Source organism: Semicossyphus pulcher, unplaced genomic scaffold (genome assembly GCF_022749685.1).
Source record: "Semicossyphus pulcher isolate SPU_LCO1_2020_fin unplaced genomic scaffold, fSemPul1.0.p SCAF_16, whole genome shotgun sequence".
In the NCBI taxonomy this organism is placed as follows: domain Eukaryota; kingdom Metazoa; phylum Chordata; class Actinopteri; order Labriformes; family Labridae; genus Semicossyphus; species Semicossyphus pulcher.
In genome coordinates, this window is record NW_027211670.1 from 15060713 (window position 1) to 15088302 (window position 27590).

General features: G+C 40.6%; 1 protein-coding gene across 1 annotated transcript; it reads left to right on the plus strand.

Moving 5' to 3' along the window:
- Positions 1 to 26896, plus strand: gfra1b (gdnf family receptor alpha 1b). The gene is made up of 10 exons (XM_069664523.1): positions 1 to 70; positions 447 to 755; positions 1810 to 1893; positions 14145 to 14323; positions 14597 to 14769; positions 15926 to 16035; positions 18141 to 18275; positions 20502 to 20701; positions 23633 to 23680; positions 25174 to 26896. Exons 1-10 carry the CDS (start codon positions 31 to 33, stop codon positions 25324 to 25326), a joined length of 1431 nt encoding a protein of 476 aa, XP_069520624.1. The 5' UTR covers positions 1 to 30; the 3' UTR covers positions 25327 to 26896.
- Positions 26897 to 27590: the final 694 nt, after the last annotated feature.

Below are 27590 nucleotides of genomic sequence, written 5' to 3' on the forward strand. Positions count from 1 at the left end.
ATCTTACGCACGGAATCTCCTTAAAGCGCAATGATTTTAGCAACTTTTGTTATTATATTGTCCTTTCTGGGTAAGTGACGCCTTCATCTGTTGAATTTCTGTGTTAAAGCTTTAATGTTTGTTTATAAAAGTGCACCTGTTTCTGCACCAGACAGCGGCAGGATGAAAAAAGGCGCATTCCTTTACAAACAGACCTTAATTTAAAAACACGTTTTTTTGATGATTTGTTCTGATAGTTGAGTCGAGACTGCGAACAAGAGGGTTCAGAAAGTTTGTCTAATGCTCAATGAATCCCTATGCATTAATTTACAACAGTACAATTAATCGTTCTCCAATCAAATTATGCTAATCGGCTCATCGGTTAGCCTGTTGTGTGCAAACAATGTCGACAAATTAGTTTCCATCGTGAACACAAATGTCTCTGACTTCCTCCTTGTACCTCCCAGACTCCGTGTTCACCTTGAGGGGTGACAGCACCTCTCCCTCCCGCTCGTCCCGCATGGACTGCGTGAAGGCCAGTGAACAATGTCTGAAGGAGTACAGCTGCAGCACCAAGTACCGGACCATGAGGCAGTGCGTGGCCGGGAGGGAGAGCAACTTCAGCGCGGTGACCGGTCCCGAGGCGCAGGGCGAGTGCCGCAGCGCGATAGACGCCATGAAGCAGAGCCCGCTGTACGACTGCAGGTGTAGGAGAGGCATGAAGAAGGAGAAGAACTGCCTCAGGATCTTTTGGAGCATATTTCAGAGTTTACAGGGTATGCACTGAGTCACTTTGATTTACTAACACGCAAAAGTATGTATTCATGGTAGTATATGAAGTATCAAAAGCCCTTTACTCTGTAAAAAGAACCCCTCACAGGTGCTTCAGGCAAATGTATACAATCTCAAAGTGTGCCAAACGTTCAGTGTTACATGTTATAATGCAACCTGTTAGGTTATGTGTGAGACAAATTAAACCCAAGGTTCCCCTTTCTTTACAAGTTTTAATGTAATTACGGATGCACGATATTATCGGCACGTTATCGGTATCTGCCGATTATGGCTTGAAAAAGACATAAATGTCATTTTTGTGCCGATATTTTCTGCCGATAAAACGCTTTAATTCTGCCTAAATGCTCGATGAATCTCATATTGCCCAGTGAATGTGTACATTTTAAAAAGCAATGTATTATGTTATTTCTGCATCTGCTAGTGAGACTTGATGTTCTCTACAATTAGGTAGAAAAAAGGGTGCCATATATATCGGTATTGAAATCGGCAAAAAGAGTTGGAAAATATCGGCAAATATTGGCAAAAAATCCAATATCGTGCATCCCTAAATGTAATTACATGAAAAATATTAATATTGACAAAACAGGAACTCATATGCATCAATATAAGCAATTCACAGTGATACCTATCCTTAATACCCTTAATGTAATGTAAAGGCAACTTCCAATACCGATATCAGTCAGTATCGGCCTCAGTACTGCCATAATGCATTATCGGTTATCAGTAATTTGCCACTGCACTGATATGACACCATGACAAATTAGTCCCAAAAACGTAACTGGTTTCAGGTAAGTTATTGTGTGACAATATCAAGTATCAACAGTGCAGTGCTAGCAGAGTGTATAATGTTAGACAAAGCTGCCAAAATGTCAGCAATCAGTGGTTTTTCGTCAGTAATATGCTAATCGCACTAGTTTCAGAGGTGTACTCTGTATCGGCCAAGTCTAGGTATATGAATCTGTATCAGGAAGAAAGAAACATCATAACATCCACCCATCCCATATAGATATGTTTACACTGTCCTGTCTCCCCATGCAGCTAATGATCTGCTGGAATACTCTCCGTATGAACCTGTCAATAGCCGCCTCTCAGATATCTTCCGTCTGGCCCCCATCATAGCCGGTAAGTTTCTCCTTTGTCATCCCTCAGTTGAAGTTTGGCCATTGTGCAAAGTTCAGTCGGTGTATTCACAGAGCCATTATTTCTCTGTTTGAGCCCTAAACCTAGCTTAAGTCACCACATCGCTGCTGCATATCTGTCACTATTTGACAACCGCTCTTTTTCTATCGCTGTCTGGTTTCAGGCTGCAGCTTTCAACGCCCATTATCCATCACAAAAGCTTTTATCTGCCACTGTGACCCAAGCGTACACAAAGCAGAGTCATTTAGTGCGTTTCACTTTCAGCTCTCGGAGCAGTGATGAGAGGTCTGCATGTTTTTTTGCACACAGTCACATGTTGCAGGTAGTATTTACGTGCTAGATTTGAATGCATCGTCCTTTTTAAAGTAGAGTGTGTGTTGTTTGAGCTTGACGCCCTAAATACCTGGATTTAAACTGTAGAAAAGTAGAACAGAAACGTTGCTTGCTGCTTGTTTTTCATGTCCTCAAATGTCAATGGAGTGCAGGTGGACTTCTTCACCTATCTGCTGGGATCAAACACACACACACACACACACGTGCACAGAGGGGCAATTAACCATCTGTCTACATTCAATAGCACTGATAGAACAAGAGCTGTGTGTGTGTGTGACAAGTGCAGCTCTCTCTGGCACTCAATGTTGGGCTTTCTGGGCGTCTGCCGCACCGGTGCCCAGCGACCATTTCAGTGGAAAAACGGTCATTTGATTCCCTCTCTCCTTCTCTCTCTCCCTCCCTCTCTCCTTGGCTCTCGCTGTGATTGAATCCACTTAGCGTATCACAGTGGCTCCGCTCCACATACGATGACATAATGCTTAGTTGTATTTCAAATGGAGAGTACAGAAGAATTTATTGAGATTGGGATGTCTCCCCTGAGCGGGAATTGTGGAAATGTAGTGCAGAGGTAGGTGTAGCAATGCAAGACTAAGAAGAATTGGAGGATTTAAATTCAAATTTGAAAAGTGGTGACGGATTAATGTGGATTTCAAATAATTGAACAACCAGTAAAACAAAAGAGGAATTACTTAAACTGTCATTTTTTAACTCTAAACTCTTCTGCTTGGTGTAGCTGAATGAATGTGAAATATTTCAACCTTGATACAGATATATTTAAGTTGTATCTGCTGCTAATGCGCTCTTTTATCAAAGTCAGTGACCTACTATACTGAAGACACGCCACATCATTATTACATGATGCTATATTACAAGAAATCCTCCAATGTGTATGTGATCATTTGGATGCAGAGATGGAGCTAGCGCTAAGTGTCCAGTTAAATGTATAGCAGTGTGTAAACAGCCAAAGGGGCTCTAAGAGAAGTAAATCCCTTAATGGGTTAGATATCAAGAATCCATTTGCCATAAGTGACCTCATTCCTGTCTGCAACTAAACCAGGCCTGAGGCCATCCGCAGTGTAAAGTAACGTACATGTGAGCCAGTATAGCGTCATCCATACTGTATCCCATGGGTTGACTTCTAAGACATGATGCCACAGATCGGAACGGCTAAAAATCAATGTTTCCTTTTTTATACATTTTCATATCCAATTAGTGTCATCAAATTACATTTTATGATAGATGAAATGAGCAGTGCACTTACAAACGGGCTTATTTTAACCCTTCCTCCCATATCGTTTTTGATTAGATTGATTAGATTTTGTGTAAGAGCTTATTATGTCCAAAGCTCGTTGTCTTATCTCAAACGACATGACCGAACATAGATGTCTAGCTACAAGACAACACTAAAACACTAAATGTCTAACAGCTAAATTCCACAGGATCCGTGTCCGACGCGTTCAGTGTGCGCCGCGACCTCCGGAGTTGATCGCTCCCACTCTAGTCAATGCTCGTGTTTCCACAGCAAGCGCCCGTGTTCTGTCTCTGACGCGTCCCAGAAGCATCTCCCCGCTCTGCTCCGCTAAAAATACGCACCGCTTCAAGCACGCGCCAAGAGCAGATCGTTCCAAACAGGAAGTCAGACATGAAAACAGCTTAGAGCATCCAGTCATTCCAAAATCAAACACCATGTACAGACTCCCGTTTTTATATCGTATCAGCATATCAACATTATGTCATAACCGGTGGCTCGAGGCTAGGAGTCAATCAATCGGTCAGAGGGTCCCAGAGGTTATTTTACGCCATGGACGACGAGAAGTTTATCTCGTTACTGTTATTGCGTAATTTTGCAACCCCCGCGTGATAATGTAGTTCTCCCGTAATCTTGTGATCTCACGAATCCAGCTCCAGAAACACCTCCTGTAGGGTTTGGGGCACGCCGTCTGACGGACCAAACGCACACTGAACGCGGCGGACACAGATCCTGTGGAATTTAGGTGTAAGGCCATGGCTGCTTGTTGATCTGTGAGGCACAGCTGTGTCTTGAGTATTAAGCTAACAGAAGCATGCTAACATGCTTACAATAACGATGCTAAAGTATGAGGCAACTATATTCACCTTCTTCCCAATCTGATATTTAACAGGCTAACTTACCATTTAGTACCATTTACAACTGAGGCTGAAGAGTGTCATGTCTGCCAAAGAACTGGCCATACCCAAATTTTTGAAGACAACACTGCTTTAAAAACTCAGGGGCTCATCAAAGTGATAACAGTTCATCCTCAGGGGGGAATGAATGGCTGTACCAAATTTCACAGTAATCCATCCAACAGTTGTTGAGACATTTGACTCAAAAACCACACTACAACCTCATGAAAGCACTTCAGTCCGGTATCACATCTCTGAACCAAAATGTGTGCCAATCTAAGTAAACGTTGAGACATTTGACGAGGTAGTAATTTGAATTCATCGCCCCAAGACGATGCATATCTCTACCAAATTCCATGTCAATTCATCACATAGCTGTCAAATCATGTTACTCGAAGCCAAAAGTATCAACCTCTTAGTAGTACTAGAAATACATTCAGGAGAATGCCAAACTTAGTAGGATTTATCCTCTGGGAGGGACATGAATTTCTTCGCAAAAATGAATGTCCATCAATCCAGTGGCTGTTGAGATTCTCCGTTTTCAGACAAACTGAAAATGCCATCAAAACAGAGTCACAATGATTTGCCTTCCACTCTTTATGCTAGCTAATAATATTCGAATGACTCCTCTCTATTTGAGTACGACCTTCGCTAATTCATTTTCTTGATTTATGGCTTCTACAAAAAGCTTCACATAAGATGTATTTATAACACTATTAATTATAACTGAAAGGCGTGACAGCCAAGCCAATAAGTGCCAGAATATAGTCTCCAGGAACAGCTGAAATTAAATGCTGCGTCATTTATAAATCAATGAACAAGTGCCTTTCAGAGATGTAACACAATGCTGGTGTGCAGACTGAGGGACTGATGGGATTACTGAACTGCATTGAACAAAGGAAAAAGGCACCAAAGAACAGTGCTAGAACCTTAAACAGGGCCTTATACAATCCGTTTTTATTCCTCCTTGTTTTGTTTTGTGTTTTTCACACATTTTGCCGTCAGACAGAAGTTCTGGCCCTGCGGTGGATGCGTAAAATTTCAACAGTTCAATAAGAAAATATTGAAAATGTTATGAATATATATGAATTTGATGCAAGACAACATTGCACTTTTCTTTGCTCCAATAGATATAACACAAAACAATCCATCATTTTTCTCCCGACTCACAGCACTTGTTTGGATATTCCTCTGCTGAAAATGTAGCCTTAAGTGTTGAATTACAAAATTTGTCAGTGAAATGCAAAAATGGACACACTTCTAAGTTTTCAACAAGCCCTCAAGCAACTCCTTAAATTTCTATTTAAGCAGCCACTCTCACAGAGGAAATATTACTCGCACTAGCTCCGCCACTGAGCCCAGTATCATCGCTCCTTCCTCCCAGTCTGTCCCCGTAGCTCATCAGTAGTCCCGCGCAGAATCGAGTGAGTGAACATGAGATGAAGCTTGGCATGATGATTTTCCATCGCTAAAACCTCAAGAATAATTCAGTAGGTCTCGTTGCCTGAAGCAACAGATTCATCCTCTGTACTCTTTGTCCTCTGCCCCCGGCCCCACTGAGCTGTGAACTCTGCATTTATGAGCAAACTGCTCCAGACGAACATCAGAGCCGCCGTCAGTAGAAGAAACACGTTTAATCTGCTGATCCTTTTTACACTAGACTGCTTTCAGCCCTATCAGCGAATCATCTGAGGGCCTTTTCTTTCACACACTTCCTTTGTTTTTCCTCCTGCCCCTCTGTAACCGCAGAATAACGCAATTTATTCCAACTGAGTTAACCGGAGGGAGCCCCAAACCTAATAACACACACAAGTTGTGGATTAGAAGTTTGAGATTCACTTAGCTGCTGAGTAATCATATAAAGAAACTAAAAAGTGAAACAAACAAAGCTTTATCCTATTTATTAGCAGGCATATTGTTTTTTCTTCTTCATAAGAGTAACAATAATAGGTTTGTTTTATATAGGCTAACAAGATAACTGAACATAGCAGGAAGCACTTGTAAATGTGTGCAGAGGAAAAACTACAGTGGGTGGCACAACAATACCAATATCTGTAAGGCATACAGCATTTACCTCTTGAAGAGGTATTGCATTATAATGTATGCATGTGCAAATATCATGGCTACCCCTTTAAATGCAAAAAGCCTTTAAATGACTGTAGAGATTAAATGAGTTGTAGAATTGCAGGGTCAAGGCAAGAGAGTGTTTAAAGCTCCTGTGAGGAGTTTTTCGCTGGTTATGAAACAGACTGAAATTAATTCTGATGCCTCTTTATGAGCTACAAAAGCAAACCAGACCATCAGCGACAACATTGATTATTTCTATATAGGTATTTTTAATGCCTAAAACTGCTGGTGGGGGGGTAGGTGTCAGATGAAGTGATTAACTGCACACTGCCTTTGTTTACATTTTCCAGGGAAACATTTTAAAGTGAGCGGTACATATGATTGTTAAAGAAAGCAGGATAAGATTTTTTGTTAAAAAAACACCACTTAAGCATGTACAGGACAAAATCAGCAAAGAGATGAGAGGTACGGCTTTGTCCACAGGGGGCGCCAAAATCAACACAAACCGAATGTTCCTCACAGGAGCTTTAAAGGAGGCATATTGGAAACCGCTTCCGATAAAAGACCTACATAAATGCAACGCAACTTAATAGTATGTCAAAACATTTTTTTTTAAATCCTGGTTTTATTAAAGCAGTAGTTGGTTAACAAGTCCAGCCCCATTTTCAGCATGTACTAAGAGCTAACTGTGAAAAGAACGCTCACAAACTCTAGCGTCAGTTTGGCACACGCAGGGCTCAGGTTAGCATACTGTCGCAAAATGGTCGTGTTCAGGCGCAAAAACTACTACTTTTCTGGGTTTAGGAAACACATCACGGTTCGTGTTTAAATAAGTACGTTGGTCCTACGTTACTAACGTGTGTTACATTGAAGTCCACTTTCTCAAAGAAGCCAAAAATGGCTTTTTGTTCCACGTGGGAATCGAACCCCAAGTCTCCTGGAAAAAAGTCCCATGTTTGTTTGACCCATGCATCCTACCACCACCCCAAATTGTGCTCTTCAATCATCACCTGATGTCAAGGTCAAATCAAAACAACAAGCAAGAGTACAGCGTCCAGAAAAAAAAATCTAAAGGGCTACCTAGAGATAATTATTTTGACGCGTTGGGCTACTGACCAAGTTGCCATATTTAAAGAATAGGGAGTGAGAACAGGCTGGAGAAGACATAACATGGTGAATTTGTGTTGTGCTTTTCAGGTAGTCTATTGGATATGCGACCATGAGTGTATGTCACCGAGCCCATAGTATCAGGTTATTAGTCCAGTCACTCACATGTTGACTAACCCACTCCCAGCACTCTCCCTGACACATATGAATCTTAGCGGAAAATGGAGGCGCAGTAAAGCGGCTTGGAGAGCAGAAATTCCTCATAAAGATGAGTGTACCTGACATCTGAGCCATGACAAGCCGTGTGCAGGGAGCCCAGTGGATATGCGACCATGAGTGACGGAGGCAACGGCTAATCATGGCTTTGAGATACGAAAATAAAACACTGCAGGCTGCAGGTGACACGGGATAATGTTGTCAGTCAGGCGTGGAAATATTTCATGTGAGCGCATCCTGCACGCACACATACAGGTATGCAGACGCACACATAATCATTCATACTGTGTGCGTAGCTGCTGCATAGATCCACTGACAAAACTGCATCCCATGCTTTGACAGTGACAGAAGCAGCCTTAAAATTAAAACATTTGTCAGTGCATTAGACTTTTAATACATCTCTCAGATTGATGTACAGGTTGATGAATAAATAGTTTTATAGTTTAACGACAAATGCTTAAAAGTAGGATACTGGAGGGGGAAGAAATAAAGCCCCCTGTTTAGTAGTTATAAGCATATTGCTTATGGAAATGTAGACAATACATAAGTTAAATTTTTATAATCTCAAAGATTTTCATTTAAATAAATGTCTGTTAAGTGATCACAGAATCTATCACGGAATGAGGTAACACAATGGTGATAAAAGTCTTTGCATTTGCAGTAGTATAGACTGGGTGTCTGGTTCGACTTTTGCAGGAAAAAAATCACAAGCGGCGCCCAGTTAGTGACGCGTTTTCTGCCAGAGAGGATAGGCCGAGCTAAGCGGCTGCTTTTCCGCAAGTGTTGCGAGTTAACAGTAATCTACTATGTCTGAACAAACAAAGAAAAGATCGACGACTACAGATACAACCTCAAAAAGAAGTGAAAATCCACTAAGATGAAGGCAGTTTAAAAAGGAAAGCATGGACAAAGTGTGATCCCGCAATTACCATTTCCTGCCATAGGTGTTAAAATCTTTTGCCTTTAATGAATGTCTACTGAAGCCTAAGCGGACATGCGTCTATACATTTTATATAATCGGTTTTCCTGTGATAATGAGTTGTTTCCAGTTGTTTTCTCGAGATCTCGACTTATTTAACTCTCAAAATAACAACGCTGGGGCCAGATTCACAAACATATTCCTAAGATAAAACTTTGGAAGATTCATAAGAAAAAAATGAAGGAAGTTCTTGAGAATGTTTTTAAGTGCAATTCACTATTATTTTCTTATTGTCTTATTTCGTACAAACGTCTTTATTTTCTTACTTACAAACTTCTTAGATGACATAACCTATGTATGTGAATTAGGCCTGCCATTATTGACTTTAAAGGACCGAAATGTTATTTCAGTTTATTAAAATAAACATGGGAGCTATGATCGTCTGACGTTACGGAGTGCAGCGTTGGTATCACGAGATAATGAGATAAACAAGATGAGATCTCGGGCAACAGGAAATGACTCGTTAGCACAGCAAAACAGACTAATTAAAATGTATGGATGCATGTCCACTTGGGGCTTCCGTACAATTCTACAGATTCATGGACTTCTTCTACACGTGCAACCAAAGTGATTTCCTCCCTCCCTTTCATAACCCTCAATGACGGTGGGTGCCATATGTTAGCAGACTAAACCGGTTTCTTTATAACAAGTGATTTAAATCTGAAGGTGACGTAATCTCATAACATGGTGTGACGAACATTAAAGTGTAGTTTCAGTTTCAATGGAAGCTGTTTGCTTGTCACTTTCTGGATAATGGGTTAAACCATGAACACTTGAGCAACTTCCTAAGGCGGCCATCACTCAATATTGTAATTGTTGACTGGTCTGAAGGGATTTTCAAAATCACACTGAGTATGGCAGACGTCAGCAATGCAGAGAATTCTGTTCTAATGAATACAGGATGAATGGCTGACTGGAGGATTAAATAAAGGGAAGGAATCGCTGGTGCGTTTGGAACTAAGTGAGATTTTGCTAATTACATGGGTGCACTTAATAAATGGGTCCTGGGTCTGGTCATAAATACCGAGACGCGGGCGTGGATTTAGTGAGGCTGGCACGAAGCCCGATAGAAGGCCCAGTGCCAGAAAAGGAGCGGGCAGTGACCACGGCTGTTTTCTTTCCATTATGAGATGACAAAGAGGGCACTCAGTGGAAGGATGACTGAGGAGGGATTAAGTAAAGCAGTGATACGATGTGAAGGAGCATTTTGGACAATCATCTGCGGTATACAGAGACTGTACAATGTAGGGTTTTTGTGGTTTTACGCATTTTGGGATTGTGAATTTAGCTGGAAATGAAAACTAGACTGCTTAATAAGGATAAACTCACAACACGGTTTGCCACATAAAATTGAACATCATCTGCATAAGGGGATAGCTGATTGATAACTGGATCCAATGTTACAAAATGGTAAAATACCAATTCGGAACTCTGTTTCTAGCTTCACTCGACTTTCTTACGACAGTTACCATCACAAAAAATATGTCTTTATTAAACAAACCCAAGTTTGCACTTTTCATATGTATTTTGTTGAACTAATTAAGATCAAATTGTCTGAAACTCCGATAACCCATTAGTGTCTACTAAGCTAACACACAGTCTTTCCATGTGGCTTTGTTCTCACTGGCATGGTGCAAAAATATAGATCTAGATATTTTCATTGAGTTTTATGTTGCCTCGAGATCTTCATGCACACAGCTGGCTCTTGAGGTTTTCTTATGCATGTTTCTCCTTGGATATAGGAGGGTTTTTATGCAAGACACATATAATAATAGGGCAATGTCATGACTACATGTTCCGCTCCGTACATCGGCTTACGTTTAGTGAAAAAGGAAAAAGTAGGCTTGAACAAAAGCTCTGCAGAACATCATTGTGACCACCTGCTACCCTGGAATTATAACACCCAATAGCTCCACTGCTTCTGAACTCACTACCTTGATGTTTAATGGTGCCAGCAGTCCAGGAAAGTGCTCTTCATTTAAGTGATTACGGCAGATTGCCTGCTTTTGGTCTCCTCATGGACAGTTTTTCTGTCATACGCTGCAGCCTGCTGATACGTGATTGGTCGGTAATACTCGGACTACAAGCGTACTACAAACGGAAAACAGAACACTTGCCTTCCCTACAATCCACGTCCCTCCTTACAGATTCTACATTTCTACTATGTAGAATCTGTAGAGATTAATACACTACGAAACCCTCACTGGCCTTTTATAAGTGACATTTTAACACATTTTAATCTGTGCTTTTTAGTTATGGCGTTACAAATACTTAAACTATTGGTAGGTATACATTAGAGAAAATCTCAGAATCACTGTAATAGTGAAGAGAGCCCCAAGGACGCAATAATTAACACCTTTTTTGACAGTCATATTTAACCCTTACCTGGCTGGCGGGCTTTCTAAAGGTCTTTTGTATCAACCTATTGGAGGTCAAAGGGTCAGATTCCAGTGTTTCCTAGACTGTCTACATCAATGGCATCACGGTGGCCTTGCTCAGGGCTTGCAACGTAAGAAGGCTTAGTAAAGATTCTTAAGCCTGAAGGTCTTTTAACACAATGCGTTATATTATAAGTGGACATATAGGATTGCAGTTCTTGTTAGGCACCAATGCGTCAAAAGACTAATGCCATATAAGGATGTTTAGTTCGATTAGAGAACATATAATATATCTGAGGAGTATTAGAGATTATTAGAGACACAGAAAATGGTTGGGACTTAAAATAACTCCTGAAACAGAGAAAATTTGACCCTTAAATGAGCTTATTAAATACAGAAAAGGTTACTTCCTGCCGTTGGGTGTTGGGTCTATAAAAAGTCACGCTTTGACCTACAGCTTCAACTTTCTTACTCACACTTGGCTCTTGAAGTCTGCTGCGTGCACACACAACTAAAGTATACCACTGTGTTTTAGATCAAGTCTTCAAAGTAAGAACTTTATAGATGTTGTAAGAAAAAAAATGAAGATAAGCATCCTCCTTTGGGTAACAGTAATTGAGGTAAAACTGTCCCACCTTCAGCCCGAGAAGCTCTGAAGGATCACAGCCCACATCTCCAGGCACTTGTCAGATGTAAGTAATGGGTTTTGTAATATGTGATTAACCCGAGGTTCAAGAATGTATTCAGATTTAATCACGGCTCATTCTGCGGTGCATGAAAAGAGAGCAGCGAGCTTCAATTCCACCTCAAAAGGCAGAATTACCGAATTCAGTCGTCCGTGCCGAGGCTGAGGATACAGTTTGTGTTACCGTGCAGGAGTCAGTCGAGCAGGAAGGACTTTGAGTACAACAAATGAGAAAACGGAGATGTGAGAGGCATTGTGTTGGCCGTACAGCGCCTTTAGCTGTGATGGAAGGAGGAAGGCCTAATGTGGAGAGAGAAGCAAAGATGGGTGAGGTTGTTTACGTAACACCAAGCAGGAAAAAAGCACTGATTCTGATTGCTTCTTAAGCTGTACATTTCTGTGCTTTGTGTGAAGGCTGAAGAAATCACCTTCGAATTAAAAGTATTAAAAAGTGAAATGAGAAGTAGGGCTGTACGATAAATTGCAATTTCATTGTCACCGCGCGAACATTTGGGAGCCCTGGATACATGGACCATGCATTCACACCATTGTAGCACCAGCACATAGCTTCACATTGGTGTCAACTATGAGGTTAGCTAGCACAAAGGCAAAACAAAATCACTAAAGCTATTTGGAAAACATTTAGGTTCAAAAGGGACATCTTGTTAGACATGCTGAACAGCAGAAAGAGATTTACTTTTTCACAACTGTCTGTTTTATTTCGCTACCAAATGACTGTGCATAGTTGTTGTGCCTTTGGCACATTTAAATCTTTTTAAATCGTTTAAAAATCACAGTTATCAGCTAAAGTAACCTTGCTGTCTGAGCACTGCTGTTTCACCCCTCTGCGCATCTACTCTGTCTCGCAACATGCTAGTTTAGGCGCTACAACAACTAGCCTGTCAGATGTCTTTTCAATGAATAAGGATACGAACTTAGAAATGATAATAAACTTTCGTTTCCACCACAAACATACTTTGGCAGCGGGCTGAGGCGGCGGTTGAAAAACCGAAAGGGGGCGTTAGTGTTTCACCACGGTTAGAAAAATTCACTACCATCACAGCCCTAGTGGTAACAGACATAGGAACTGTAAGGTATAGCTAAAGTGCTAATTGTATTAGTCGCATGTTGTGTGTGTGTCGAAATATTGATCAATGTTATTGTACATTGCAGATTTTCCTCATATCTTCCAGGCGTAATGACAAAAAGGCGCATGCTCTACTTATTGGTAATGCTCTGAATATTTACACCACATCATATAAGTATTCAGGTTTGATCATTTATCACAACTTATCATTTGAAACCTTGTTTAGGAGCGTAAACGTGAAACTTTTGCGACTTTTGTACCGTTATTGGACTATATTGATCTTCTCTTTGTGAACGCACCTGACCAGTGCCTAAAGAAGCACTTGTGTACCACTGTATGCTGCTGCTGCAGTCCCGCAGACTTTCACATTAGCTGACTCTTATATTTTAACCTCTCCTTGGGCTGTATGTGTGTTAATAAATGTGTACAAACCAAAACTAGTATGGCGTGCGCTCTCACGATGTTCTACAGATGTTTGTATCTGGAGTTAGAAGAGAACTGTGGAGAAAAGCGTGTAAATATGCCGCCTGTTATTCCTTGATTTATGGTGGAATTCAAGTCAAGTTAACAGGTAGATGGGTTCACCAAGATGCAGCATGTGATACTTATAATTGTCTCTTTTATTGTGTTTTTGCTGTGACAAGAAAAAGATCTAAATGAGGCATTAACCTGGTCGAAAAAAGGATTTATATTTTAAGGGTTGAGATTGTGTCTAATTGGGACAGAGGTCAGTGCCGTGTATTTGTGTCTTTCTGTCGGAGGTTTAATGATAAATGCGAGAGCTAATGAGGTCTAAGAGGAGGATCTGAGTATAACCTGAAGTGCACTCTTCAGCCAGAGAATAAAAGAGTTCACACGTGCCACAAAGCAACTGCAACTAATGGAGCAACTGGAGCAACTAATTGGTGAAATACTAATAAACCTCCCTGCGAAAGAAAAGTCTATATCCACATGGTTTATATAATGTTTTGTTTGCAAATAAAAGCAAGTTCAGCAGGGTTCAGTGCTCTCGTACAGCGGCTCCTTTTTTAGGTTAATGATGCAATTCTAGTTTGAACTGAAGAACTGGGTTTATTACATGAAAAAGGTATCTAATAGCTTTATTTTATCTTGCTCAATTACATTACATAACAGAGAGATACTGAGGACTGTGGATAGATATGGAGACGTGCAATTTCTGTAACTGACAGACAAAGATGCTAAATAATCCAATGATGTGTCCCTCCTGTCTTTTAGCCGAGCCTGCATCCACAAAGGAGAACAACTGTCTGAACGCTGCCAAGGCGTGTAACCTGAACGACACATGTAAGAAGTACCGCTCGGCGTACATCAACCCCTGCACCAGCAGGGTGTCTGCTTCTGAGGTCTGCAACAAGCGCAAGTGCCACAAAGCCCTGCGACAGTTCTTTGACAAGGTAATAGTTTATTTAGAGCTGCTATTTGCAGCTTTTATTTTGAAGCTGCTGCTTGAACCAGAATTAAAACCAGGTGTCAAATGTCAAAGTAAATATTTTATCCTGTCTCTCCATGAAAGTCTCGGTTACTTATTATAACACTTATATCCACTCAAAGCTACCATTTATATTGGGAGGCAGCCAAAACCATTAAATGGACAGCTAGTGAGAAAACGGATGGTTTTGACTGCTAACAACCTGCATCTGTGTGTTTGTCTCTCTATCCAAATAAAGGTTCCAAGTAAATACAGCTATGGGATGCTGTTTTGCTCCTGTCCAACGGGGGATCAGACGGCGTGTGCAGAACGCCGACGACAAACAATCGTTCCCATCTGCTCCTATGAGGATAAAGACAAACCTAACTGTCTGTCACTTCAGAACACCTGCAAGACCAACTACATCTGCAGGTAAAGAGGCACTTCAGGATCTCATTTACTAGTGTTTGGTTTTTATTGCCACAGAAATAATTACACATTTTAGATTTTTGTTTTTCTAGTCCAGTGGTTCTCAGCTGGTGTCACCTCAGGACCCAGCACCACCTCCTTAATGACAACACAAATTTCAGATTTTTTCAACCACTCAAATATATTTGATAACAAATGGTGCAGTTTGGACCTGAGATGGAACGAAACATCACAGTATGTCAGCATCACAAAAAGACAACAGTATACTAGTCAACCAACATGGTGGCAGTGCATAAGAGGAAAATATTCCCTTTTGAGAAGTATGCTAAAAACTGCTAAATAAATGCAACCACTGTAGGGCTCAACAAGTTTCAACAATGTAAATGTAACTGGGACTGGGTGTGACTAAACTACACTACTACTGCACGCACATCAAAAGATACCCATGTCCTTCAAAATAAAAGCGCAGCATCAATTTTTTGCCATAACTGTGTTTTTTTCCAAGCACACATCTGCGACCCACTGAAAACAGCTCCACGGGCCACTTTTGGATCCCGACCCACCAGTTGAGAACCACTGTTCTGGTCTTTAGTTGCTCAAAGTGCAACGCGACAATACCTTCTCTTCCTCTTATGTCTATGCAATGAGAAACACAGTCTAAAAGGCACTTGTCACCTGCAGAGAGCTTCAGCAGTAATTCACATGGTGTATTTAAAGAGACAGTAACCGTTCAAACTCAACAGTCATTATCTTAAGTGAGAGAAAATTACAGGTCTGACTTTAAGTGAGTCCATGATCATTTCGGAGTTACTAACAATAACATGAAGACATAGTGTTTACAGTAGGTTATTGTAGTATAATAGTCTGTTTCCTGCGATTTTGACTCACCCCGTCACGCTTAATGACTCCTCACGGTGGCGCTCATGACATGACGTGAACGAAATTAATTGGCCAAAGAAGAAGTGAATTGCATATTGTGATGTATCATTATGTCAATGATTCTACCTTCAAACCTCAGAATTGAACACATATTTTCTAAAAGAGAGAGCAGAAACTACAACAAATGATAAACTGATCTTTTTATGCTGGCCTAGCATAAACTTTAATCCAAACAGATCAGGAGATTAGCATCTTTCATTTGTATCTCTGTTGTTTTTAGGTCAAGACTAGCAGACTTCATCAGCACCTGCCAGCCTGAAGCTCGCTCCATATCGGGCTGTCTGAGGGAGAACTACGCCGACTGTCTGCTGTCTTATTCAGGTCTAATTGGTAAGTTATTAAAATTGGCTCCAGAACTTGCCAAATGGAAAATTTAACTAGCCTAGTAACTGGATCCAAAGCTGGATTTCTAATTGCATCTGGTTTAATTTGCTGTGTGCCTGTTGCGCAACAATCTATGAAATCTAATCAAATGAACTTGCATCAGAAAATGTCTGACTGTGACAGAAGAAGCTCACAAGGAATGAGTAGAATATTATTCGTGGCAGTTTTTTAAATCAGAAAAATTCAGTCAGTCAGTCGCTCTTTAAACCATCACATTAGTTTTTCTAATCTTGATGTTTCATCCTCTTCATCAGAGGTGTGAAGCTTTTGTTGGATTGATTAGAAGTGTTAGAAAGCTTTAATCAGGTTTCTGTTTTACCAAACCAAAAGATAACAGAAACTAATTTAAAAAGTGTGGAAAGGTGATTCTTTTTCCCACACAGCTGCAAAATAGGAGCCTGTTGTTTTTTTTAACACAAAGCAGTCACTCTACAGCCATGGTGCTCCTGAGTAACACAGATAGGGTTTAAAACATAAAGAAGTGAAACACAAATCTACAAGTCATGGCAGTTTTTTGTCAAGTAGTGCCTAAAATATATGAGAAAAGTATGTAAATATTGCGAAAATAGTACTTAAACCATAAACACACAATGGTCAAATGAACACATGGTTAAACAGGCGATGCTTGCACACATGTATGCTAGCTGTATAACCAAACCTACGTTTTTAAATCAACAACTGTTTCCATTCTGATTTCTGAAGTACTCTTACGGATTATTTTGTGTTACCCCAACACTGCTTATGACGTTGTGGTGACAATGTCTTTGCTGTCTCGATTATGTTCTGAGACAACATTAAGAGTAAAAAATCGGGATGCACGATATTGGATTTTTTGCCGATATCCGATATGCCAATATTTTACAACTCATTTAGCCGATTACCGATACCGATATTTTTTTCCCGCACTCCTAATTGCAGAGATCATCAACTCTCTTCTGTATTGGAATCAGCGTACAGTATAATGGTGATACTCTTATCACATTTGTTACAACGGTCGGGGTGACGGGTCTTGAGATGGTTAATCAAGTTTGTAGTGTTGAAAGACTTTGCCTTGGCTCCTCTTCGCATCACCGAATCAAGTATGCAGCAGCCCATTATTTTATCGCTTAATTATATCGGCAGATATCGGCGTGTTGGCCGATATCCGATAGTTCATTTTTAAGCCAATATCGGCCGATACCGATAACGTGCCGATAATATCGTGCATCCCTAGTAAAAAAACTGTGCTAGAGTCATAAGGAGGCCCAGGATACATGTCAACACTTAAGTTTGTGGTTGGGTTTTAGGCAACAAAAGCAACCTTTTTTTAAGGTAAAGGCAATTATGATTTTGGTTGGATGATGATACAAATCTTAGTTAATTGATTGCAGAAACAAACTAATTACATCATCATCCACCATTTTATTTGGATGTATGTAGACGTATTTGCTGTTACAAATAAGTTGTATATAAATGTAATTTTTAAAGAGACAGACTTGCATTCGTTAATGTACAGATGTACACTAGCAAGCCAAGTACCTTGATCTCTCCGCAGCAGAGATTAAAGCCCCGGATCCACTAGACAGCTACACAGATGGGTACGCAGTCAACATATTGTTATTCTGTCAGGTGTACATGACATCACAGTTAATACATCATAGCTCTGTGCTCTAGTGCTCGTTTCCTTTTGTTCACTGTCTCTTCCATTAGCAGGTTTCATTATGTAGAGAGAAAAATGATGTCCCGCTGAGTTTTAGTAACGAGCTTTGCATGCAGGGCAACAGTGACCGATCGCAAACTCAACAGGCAGACGTTTTAATCTGCAGCGGCACGCAGGTTACAACCTCTAATGGGCCCCCTCTGGTTTAAACACTCACCTCTGTCTGCAAGCACAGACGAAGTTTCACAGCTTATAAGTAGAAGCCGACTCAACCACATGCAGCCAAAGGAAAGGGAACCGTTATATCAAGATGAGAAGTGACGCACAAAAGAGTCCCGTTAATTGGTTTCTACTGTGATAATGGGACCACAGTTGCAATGACTAAAAATAGTGTTCTTGTCTTCTGTTGCAGGTACTGTGATGACACCGAACTATGCGCGATCACAGGGTATCAGTCTGTCACCGTGGTGCGACTGCAGCAGCAGCGGAAACAGCAAGCCAGACTGTGAAAGATTCTCAGAGTTTTTCACCAGCAATCGATGCCTACGTGAGTGATCGCACTTACAGACATGCAGTGGATAAGGGCAGTAGAGTTGTGTTGAAACCAATACCTGTATCAGATATGATCATCATTGCACTGATCTGACACCATCATTTATCAGCTCCCCAAATATTGACTTCTTCTCCAGAACAGTAGCCACTACAGCAAAGATATATTATTAGCTACCACTAGTCCCTTCCGTTTGGGGTTGGGCAATATGACAATATGTATATTTAAAACAATATGAAAATGTCTATCGTAAGTGTTTTTCTATGTCGTCTCTATCGTGATGTCACAAAACCAGCGGTTTAACTGCTTTACGGGAATTTGACAACGCTTTAGGTTCTGATCCTTTCATGTGTGAGTGAACCTGGAGCGAACCACAGAGGGAGGCGCTGTTTATTTAAGTGTAACTGCACCCACAGGTCTGACCATAACTCCACCCACTGCACACTTTTGAAAAGTGCTCAAAGTGGGCAAGGGGCTGAGAGTGACGTCCCCTCCCCTGGCCAGTGAAAAATGGAGAGCGACAGAGAGTCACAAGGCACATATGGCACAGAGGGCTCTTTTAAGGTGGAGGACTTTTCCCCTCCAGAGTCCCCTGAAGAGCACTTTAGTGTGGTGGAGGCCAGTGGTGGTCCCGAGCCCTGTCAGTTTGAGCCGTTGGCTCCAGCCTCACTAATGCCTGAAGCCGGAGTTTCAGAGCCGAGGCAATGCAAGTGCGCATGCGCCGACCGTGCATGCAGCCTGTTACAGATATTGAATATATATCTGAATGGTAACACAACGTTAGCTAGAAGGCTAATGTACAATGTGCTAGCAAAAATAGTGTAAAATCTAGTGAACGATGTGTCTGGATCAGGATATATTTGAAAATGAGCGCGGTTTCACAGACTCCCTCTCAAAGACGGGGCCGGGGGGGTGTGCCGCCTACTTCTGATTGACAGCCGTTAACATTCTTTTTTCTATACATTTAATCACGTAGTTTTGTCCCAAACGGTGAACTCTACGTCACCATCGGCTGGCAAGGTTCAGGGCTGATTTGAAAAAGTAGACGGCATGTTGAGCCATTTCCAACCCATGAAATGAATGAATTTATAAATTCGGTGAGAATTGTTAACATTAACACCAGCATTGATGTGTTTCATCACAGTGCAGCACTATAATTTGGACTACAGCTCAAAAAACATGTTTAAGTGTGCAGTTACTCTTTAAGATGGACATTAACGTGCAAAAAAGGACTCAAGTGCGCAAGTGAAAACAAAAACTCAGTACTTTTTATTTGTCAAGTGTTTAATTCACACAGGATTCTCCGAAAAATAGACCACTTTAACATGTGCTTATTTCATATAGACTAACTATTTGTTTAACTACCAGAAAATAACTGGTTGGCCAGCTCTCCGAAGCCTGCTGAGGCTGCACTTTGTGACGTCACAAAGTGCTGCGTGTAGAAAAAACTGCGTAAAACCTGGCGTTCACAGCAGCCTGCAGACTGAGCTGAGAAGCCTGGGGATTACTCCAACATACTTTTACCTACAGATTTGAAACTTCACCCATGTTTAGTCTGGACATCCAACATTTGAACATTATATATATGTGTGTTAAAATCTGAAACAGCATAATACCCCCTCTTTTCGTGGACACCGGAAGTCAGGATCTGGATCAATCCAAAAATGAGTTCCAGCCCACGTTCTATTATGTTCATGAAAATATGTCTTGGATTAAATGTCAAATAAAAAATGAGAAAATTACATGACAGGAAGTATTTTTCAAGTTTTCCTCAGTCAGGTAGTTCATTTCTGTACGGCTTTGTGAATCATAGTGATTATCAGCAGACACTGCTTTTAAACAGCTCTTCAGAAAGGTCAAGTAATTTCTTTTCCCGGCCAATTATCTAAAGTATCAATTAGAAGCAGCTTTTAGTCGGACTCTAACAAATGTTTTGGGACATGCCTCTTGCACTTATTTCTAAAAGGAAAGGACAGGAGACATCTGCTACCTTGTTAAATGTGAAGCCGATATTTTTAAAAACAGGACTTCAAGGGCATTCTGCTGGATAATGCTCATCACATGAAAGCATAGCATTCTAAAACTGAAAAACAACTCTGCAGCCATATTTTCTCATATAACTGCACAGTTTTCTCCTCTCTGCTTTCTTTCTTTCATATTGTACAAGAGAACTTTTTTCTTCTCGGCTTTCTGAATGCACGCTAATACACTTTATTGCTGCAGGTAACGCCATCCAGGCATTTGGCAATGGTACCGATGTTGGAGTGTGGCAACCCCAACCCCCGATTCAGCCGACTGTACTGGAGCCCAGCATCACTCGCAGGGGTAAAGACCGAACCAGTAACGCACTGGATTCTCTGACAGACGTGACCAAACTGGACCTTCATGGAGACTCTTTATACCAAGTCTGTGGGACCTTACAGGTGAAGTTTCAAAATACTTCAAAGTAATAATCTTGAAGAATTTCATGTAAATAAATGTCTGTTAAGTCACTTTCTATCGCTGAATGAGGTAAGACAATGGTGATTGAGCCTATGGCCCACTGATGAAAGCCTTTGCATTTGCAGTATTACAGACGGGGTGTTTGTGGCGACTTTCGCAGAAAAAAAATCACAAGCGGTGCCAAGTTAGAGAAGCGTTTTCCATCACCCAGCAGTGGTTGGTCTGCCAGAGAGGGTAGGCGGAGCTAAGCGGCTGCTTTTCTGGTCTCTGCAAGCGTCGCGAGTAAACAGTAATCTACTATGGCTGAACAAACAAAGAAAAGATCGATGACTACAGATACAACTTCAAAAATAAGTGAAAATCCAAAGAAAAAGAAACAAATTCGACACTCAGATGAAGCAAACAGTCTAAAAAGGAAAGCGACCGTCAGCGAGGAAAATCGAGAGTTACAACCGGAGCCAACCGTAGACGACACATGCAACACTGTCTGGATATCTGGGAAGTGTGCTCCCACAATTACTGTTTATCGCCATAGGTGCCGCCAAAGAGAACGAAACTGAGATCTTCAAGATTACAACTTACTAAATATATTTTGTTACTCACACAGATTCATATTTCAAAATAAAATTGCGTGCACTCACAAAAAATAAGTGAAAGTAAAGAGATGTTTTTGGTCATATAAAAAAGATCAGCAATTAAATGTGTCTCTGAGATCTGAGAGTGAGGTGTTAAAAAATAAACTTATTTTAATTGATTGATTTTTCATTTTACTCTATAATGGCTTAAAACAGTAACTAATCTTAATAAATAAGCGACAGAAACATGCCGCAATCTACTCCCCACAGTACATTTTGACCAATTGACTGCAAAGTGAGAAATGGTTACAACTTCTTCAGTGCATTAGTTCTCCAAATAATGGCGCTATGTTCGTTATCTCAACCAACTTATACTTCCAGTGATCACATAAACATAAACAGAGAGTGGAGACTTTATTGGTCTTATAATGAATTCATTGTTAATGTAAAAGGACTTGACTGAGATTTAATTTTCACAATAAGTACTCATCTCAAAGCAGCAGTTTGTGTTTAGCTTTGGCTCTTGACACACTAAAAAACATTTCTACCAATCTTTCCACACGATAACATATCTTTCGTTAAAATGAAAAGCTTTTTGTCCAAAGTTTTACAGCCATCAAAACGAGCGGAAAACAGTACAAAGTTCAAAGTGCTAAAAAAAACAGGTAGAGATCTTTTCCGAGGTTCTGTCTGAGTGTCACAAGTCTGCCTCTGTCACCTTGAGGGATCAGGGATGGTTTTATGACGGCATGCACAGAATCCCCCCTCCTGGGCAGAAAGATGAGACGTCAGTGTGGAGTCAGAGGCTCCAAAGCTGTCATGTCAAAGCTAATTGGTTGCCACAGTGACATCAGAAATGGCCCACAGGGGTAGAGTGTCTGAGTCTGTGTGTGTGTGTGTGTGTGTGTGTTTCTGTGTGTGTGCAGGGACACAGTATCTTTGTAAGGAGGTAACACATATTTGGTCCAACAGATTGAGGTTTAGCTTCTTGCCACGGTTAAAAAATAAAGATGTCGATGCTGTTTACTGGAATTAGACTCAAACTTCATGCGACTGAAGATGTCCGATGTGACGGGGCTTCTTTTAAACCACCTCTTAAATAGAATTTTAAGCCAATTTACGCTGGAGTGCTTAGAAATATTCAAATTTTAAACAGTGTCTGCTCAGGAAGTCTGATGAAAGCTTCAAAATAAAAGTACTAAGTTGACCTTGCGGCGACCTTGTTACGTCAGTGGCCGTAGGCCGACATTTCTCTTCGATCTGACTCACTAAATCCAACTTGTGTCCACGTCAGAGAAATCTGGAAGACTTAATTTGCAAAAATCTCCAACACGACTTGAAAGTGTGCCACCCGAAAAGTTCAGAGCAGTCGCAGATAATGACATGCGAATAAATATCAGTTATGAAATATCAAATATAAAAAAATAAATTGTGCTGATTTTGACATTTAAATCATAAACGGCTTGTTTTTCTTAAACAGATATTTGAGGTATCATGAAACTTTTAGCTTCACTAACACACCTCAGACCTCTATTACTCTCCTCAGATAAATAATATAGGGCTGTACTGTATTTTTAAATGAGATAATATCACATAGACTAAGCGAGACAATCTATCATATTGCCTTTAAATAGCGATAATATGATATATCACCGGAATAAACATCCTCCAGGAGAAAAGACCTCCTATAGAGCAATTAATCATTCTTCTCCACAATCCTGCTTCATACGATTCTTTCTCCTTACGAAGCAACGCGTGGAGTGTTTATTATGTTCCCAAACCACCGTAGAGTCACTTTATCATTCTCCCTGCTCCATCTCTGCATCTGCGCGTGTGTATTTGTTTGTGTGTGTGCGTGTGTGTGGCTGAAAGGGTTCAGAGCGGTCTGAGAAAAAAGTTTTAATGTATTAAAAGTGTCATAACCTTGAGCTGGATCTCGCACGGACAAACTTTTACACTCGAACCGAGCACATCTCGCTCGAGGAGAACGATTATACAAAGAGGTCCGTGCAGGTCTAATCTTTGGGAATTGGAGAGCACTGAAAGTATTACCATAAATCTTACTGTATTTGTATTTTGCGGCACTACCGGGGCAGAGAGTAGTTTGGTTTGATGCAGTAATGATTTAGCTCGACCTTGTTTTACTTGGAAGACTTTGCCCTTCCTTTAGCCGCAATTTTACTCCCAGACCAAGACGATTTCTTTAAACCACTATACTGAGACGGGCGAAGTGAATGATGATGTCGATGTAGCAGTCTGTGTGTATTTCATGGCAGGTTTGCACTAGCATCAGCCAGTTAATATGTGCGGATTTATTTCTCATTTTCTCCCTTCCAGGCTCAAAAACTGGTGTCAAATGTAACAGTGGACACTTCTCTATGTGTGGTAAGAACTGTGTTATTCTGTTCATTTCAATCAAGGTTCCTATTTTATATTACTCCAAACATTCAGCATCTTATAGCCTTTCTGTACAGCTGGCAGGTACAGCAACTACAAGAGTTTCCATCCAAATATTATTATTATATTTAAACATTTAAAGCTGCTGTGAGGAACTTTCAGTTTGTGTTGATTTTGGCGCCCCCTGTGGACAAAGCAGTACCTCTCATCTCTTTGCTGATTTTGTCCTGTGCATGCTTAAGTAGATCTCATCCTGCTTTCTTTAACAGTCATATGTATCACTCTCTTTAAATGTTTGCGCTGGAAAATGTAAACAAATGCGGCATGCAGTTAATCGATACATCTGACACCTACCCCCCCGCCAGCGGTTTCAGGCATTAAAAATAACGATATAGAAATAATCAATCTTGTCGCTGATGGTCTGGTTTGCTTTTATAGCTCAAACAGAGTCATCAGAATTAATTTCAGTCTGTTTCATAACCAGCGAAAAATTCCTCGCAGGAGCTTTAAATTTTAACCAAGTTAACAGAAAAGAGTCAAAATAGAAGGCAAGTCAGTGGGTATTTCCATCCACTACTGCCTGTTGACAACACGTTGTCACTCCCAGCTAGTCCATTATGGCAGCTTGGTGACCCTACACTTTCAAATATGATGATATAGGTACTAGGGGTGGGAATCGCAGGGTAACTCATGATAGGATACACGATACGTGGCCCGCGATAACATTTATATCACGATACAGCGATTTTGCGATAATTGATATATTGCAAGACAATCATTCAGTATACTGATACATCACGATAACGGATTAACTGAAGAATACAAAATGCCCCTAAAAAGGTAAAAAGCAGCATTAATGTGTTTATTCACTGCAATTTGGTGTCAGTTTCAACAAAAACTGAGATGGAACAATGTTTGTGTTTTCAGTCTAAATTAAATGTACAGAACTGTAAAAACAAATTAGGACTTTGGATTTGTAAGCGGTAGGAGCATCTCTTAACTTCTTTTCACAGCTGTCCGACGTCAACCTGCTGTGTTTTTTTTCTTCTTCGGCCAATTAATGTCCGTTCACGTTACCCTCATTGAAGTCATAAGTGCCACCACAAGAGTAATGACGTAGTGACAGGATGAGTCAAAATCGCAGGGAGATCTGTTAGGACTGCCATATATTTGTATTCAAATATTGATATTTGGCCGCAGCATGTTGATAGTTGTGTCGCACGAGTCAGGACGACAATATATTGCCATATTGATATTTTGGTTCTCTTGGTTGTACATAGGGGTCAAACCCTGGTTTCCCCAATAAAAGTCCTGTGTTAGTTTAACCCCTCCATTGCCACCTACTTTCACCCCAATTTAAGGCATGTTCCTTTAAATCCAAGTGTAACGCAAATTAAATGTGGCCGCAATGCGAAGAAGAATATTTGTCTGTCTTTAGTTTACCCTCAATGTAACACTAACAATCTGGTATTTTCCTTTAGAACCATCAACTGGATGAGTCCATAGACTCAAACGCCATCGCTCGGAGCTCAGCAGCCGACTTCACCTGCTTTCACCCCACCCCAAGCATCCTCGCCCTGGCCTTTGCCTTAACACCAATACTATCACAGCTCGAAGGTTTCCAGCTCTTGTAGGATCTGAGGACTACGGATCAACACTCTAATCTCCAGAAGTGATTAAACTCATTTTAATTTCCATATTTGCCAAAGTGTGACATTCTTCTTGAAATGGAAATGAGAATCGGAGCACGATGAGAGAGCCCTGAAATCATAGACAACAGTGGATTTTATCTGTGGAGTCCATGTTGACTGAAAAACAGACCTGCTGAAGCTGCTCCTGAGATATCAGCTCATTTGCCTTCCATGCCTCGTGGGGGCAATTTGGTGACTTAACGAAACAGATTCACACTCGGGAACAATCTTGGAGTTAAACCCTGCGATCTGATAACCATCCGCATAAATTCACTTCTTTGGAATGAGTGCGAGGAGTGCTTATGTCAATGAATGGACTGCCAACGTGCTGAACAGTGTTTGGAAGATAAAGTAGATCATCGTCTGCATAACTGTGCTGCCAAAAAACCTGCTTTAGTCCAACAAACGGAAAACTAAGTGTTGATATAAAAGTGTTGCTCTACAATATGTCACAACTTTCACACTGTATGATGTAGGATTCATTTAGCATCATTTAAAAGCTGCTGAGGACAAAGAGACGTCAGTCACAACAAAGTAACAGTAAAAATGTTCGGTACTAGGTATAGATCGGTTTTGTAGATTTGATTGTTACGGTGGTTTGTGGTTTTATCACATCGCCTCTAAGAGAACATTTTGTACATATGATACATAAAGTGACACTACAGTGTGCTGCTGCTAGCTTGTAACATATTGTCTGTAATGTTTTTGAGAGTCTATGTTAGTATCCGGCGACTGAGGCCTCTCGGTTTTACTCGGCGTAGCTTTGATTTGTAAAATGTGACGGGGTATGGTTCTTTACTCCTGTGGTTAAAGGTATGACTTTATTGTGTGGTTATATTTTAATTGCAAAGTGGATAAAGCTAACTTAAAGCAGTATTTTTCTTGAGGAGCTATCTGTAACAGCAACAAGAACATAAAGAATTTAGAGACGTGTATTTCATGGCTAAAATAAAGCTATGCTAGTCTTCTGTTCTACTGAAAGTTGACATGTTTTGATGGTTTAATGCAGACTGCCCAACTTGATTTCATTTTATCACTCCTTTTTGTCTCGATAGAAAGCAAAATGACATGTTTAATAATTAAAGAATGTGTACATACCCACAAGGAGAGCAAAAGACAAAAGCCAGTAGACGTTAATTGCTAGCAATTACTGCTGATGCAAATGGGGGGAAAGATGAAAACACTTATTATAAAATGAATAACGCCATTATTGTCAAAGAGCTTAAAAGAATGTTCATCATAATGACAATGGACACTGAAAACTTGTTTTGAAACATCAATGCCATTTTTCTAAAGAAGTGTGGCGTGTCTGTTGAAGTCAGTCCGTGTACGATCCCTGTAGACGTCTAAACTAAAGCCTGTTATGACGCTCTTCTTTGTGTATTTTTGAAAGGGGCAAAAAAGTTTTGGGCGGAAAAATACTACACAACTGTTAATTGAAACATAACTGGCATAAACTTGAAGACATCTCAAACAGGAAACAACATTTACATGACATGAAAAACACATTTAAATTGGGTTATTTGTTCAGTGTTTGCCAAACAGCTCAAATAAAAACAATGAACAGTGACTGGTGCTGGTTTCTACAATCAACAGCTAACGCTACATCCCGTATTTATCCACTATCATTCCTGTTCCCCAATGCTACATCATCTGTTGTTTTAGCAAATAGCAGGGATTAGAAAATAGCACCTGGCAGACAGAATGCATTGTCAGTCAGATCACATCAGTCCCCGTGCGGAGTGACACAGGAGGACAAGGACGCAGCTTATAAAAAGGACAGACTGCTCAGTGGACAGGAGGGGGGGGGACACGTCTCACACAAGAATATGGCCCACCTGTTTTGGCACAGTGATGGAATGCTTGACCTAGCGCGAGAGGCGGAGATTTATTAGATGTGTCACAGGACCCAAAGAGCCAAAATATCCTCCTCATGCTATGCATGAGATGTAAATGACAAGTGTCCGTTCTAACTGATAAAAAAGGATTTGAAAATTGTAACTCACTTTACCTCCAATAAACCCTTAAAAATGTGCGTTAAAATGTGCCCTTGAAATAGAAACTGATTAACATTTTGGGATCTTTTTTGCAGAGATTAAGGCAAAGGATTGACACAACCCTCCTCTCTGTCTGTTATATATTAGAGCTTTGACAGAACCTCATTTGTTAGACCAATACCAATCCATTTGAAATTAGCCGATTACCGA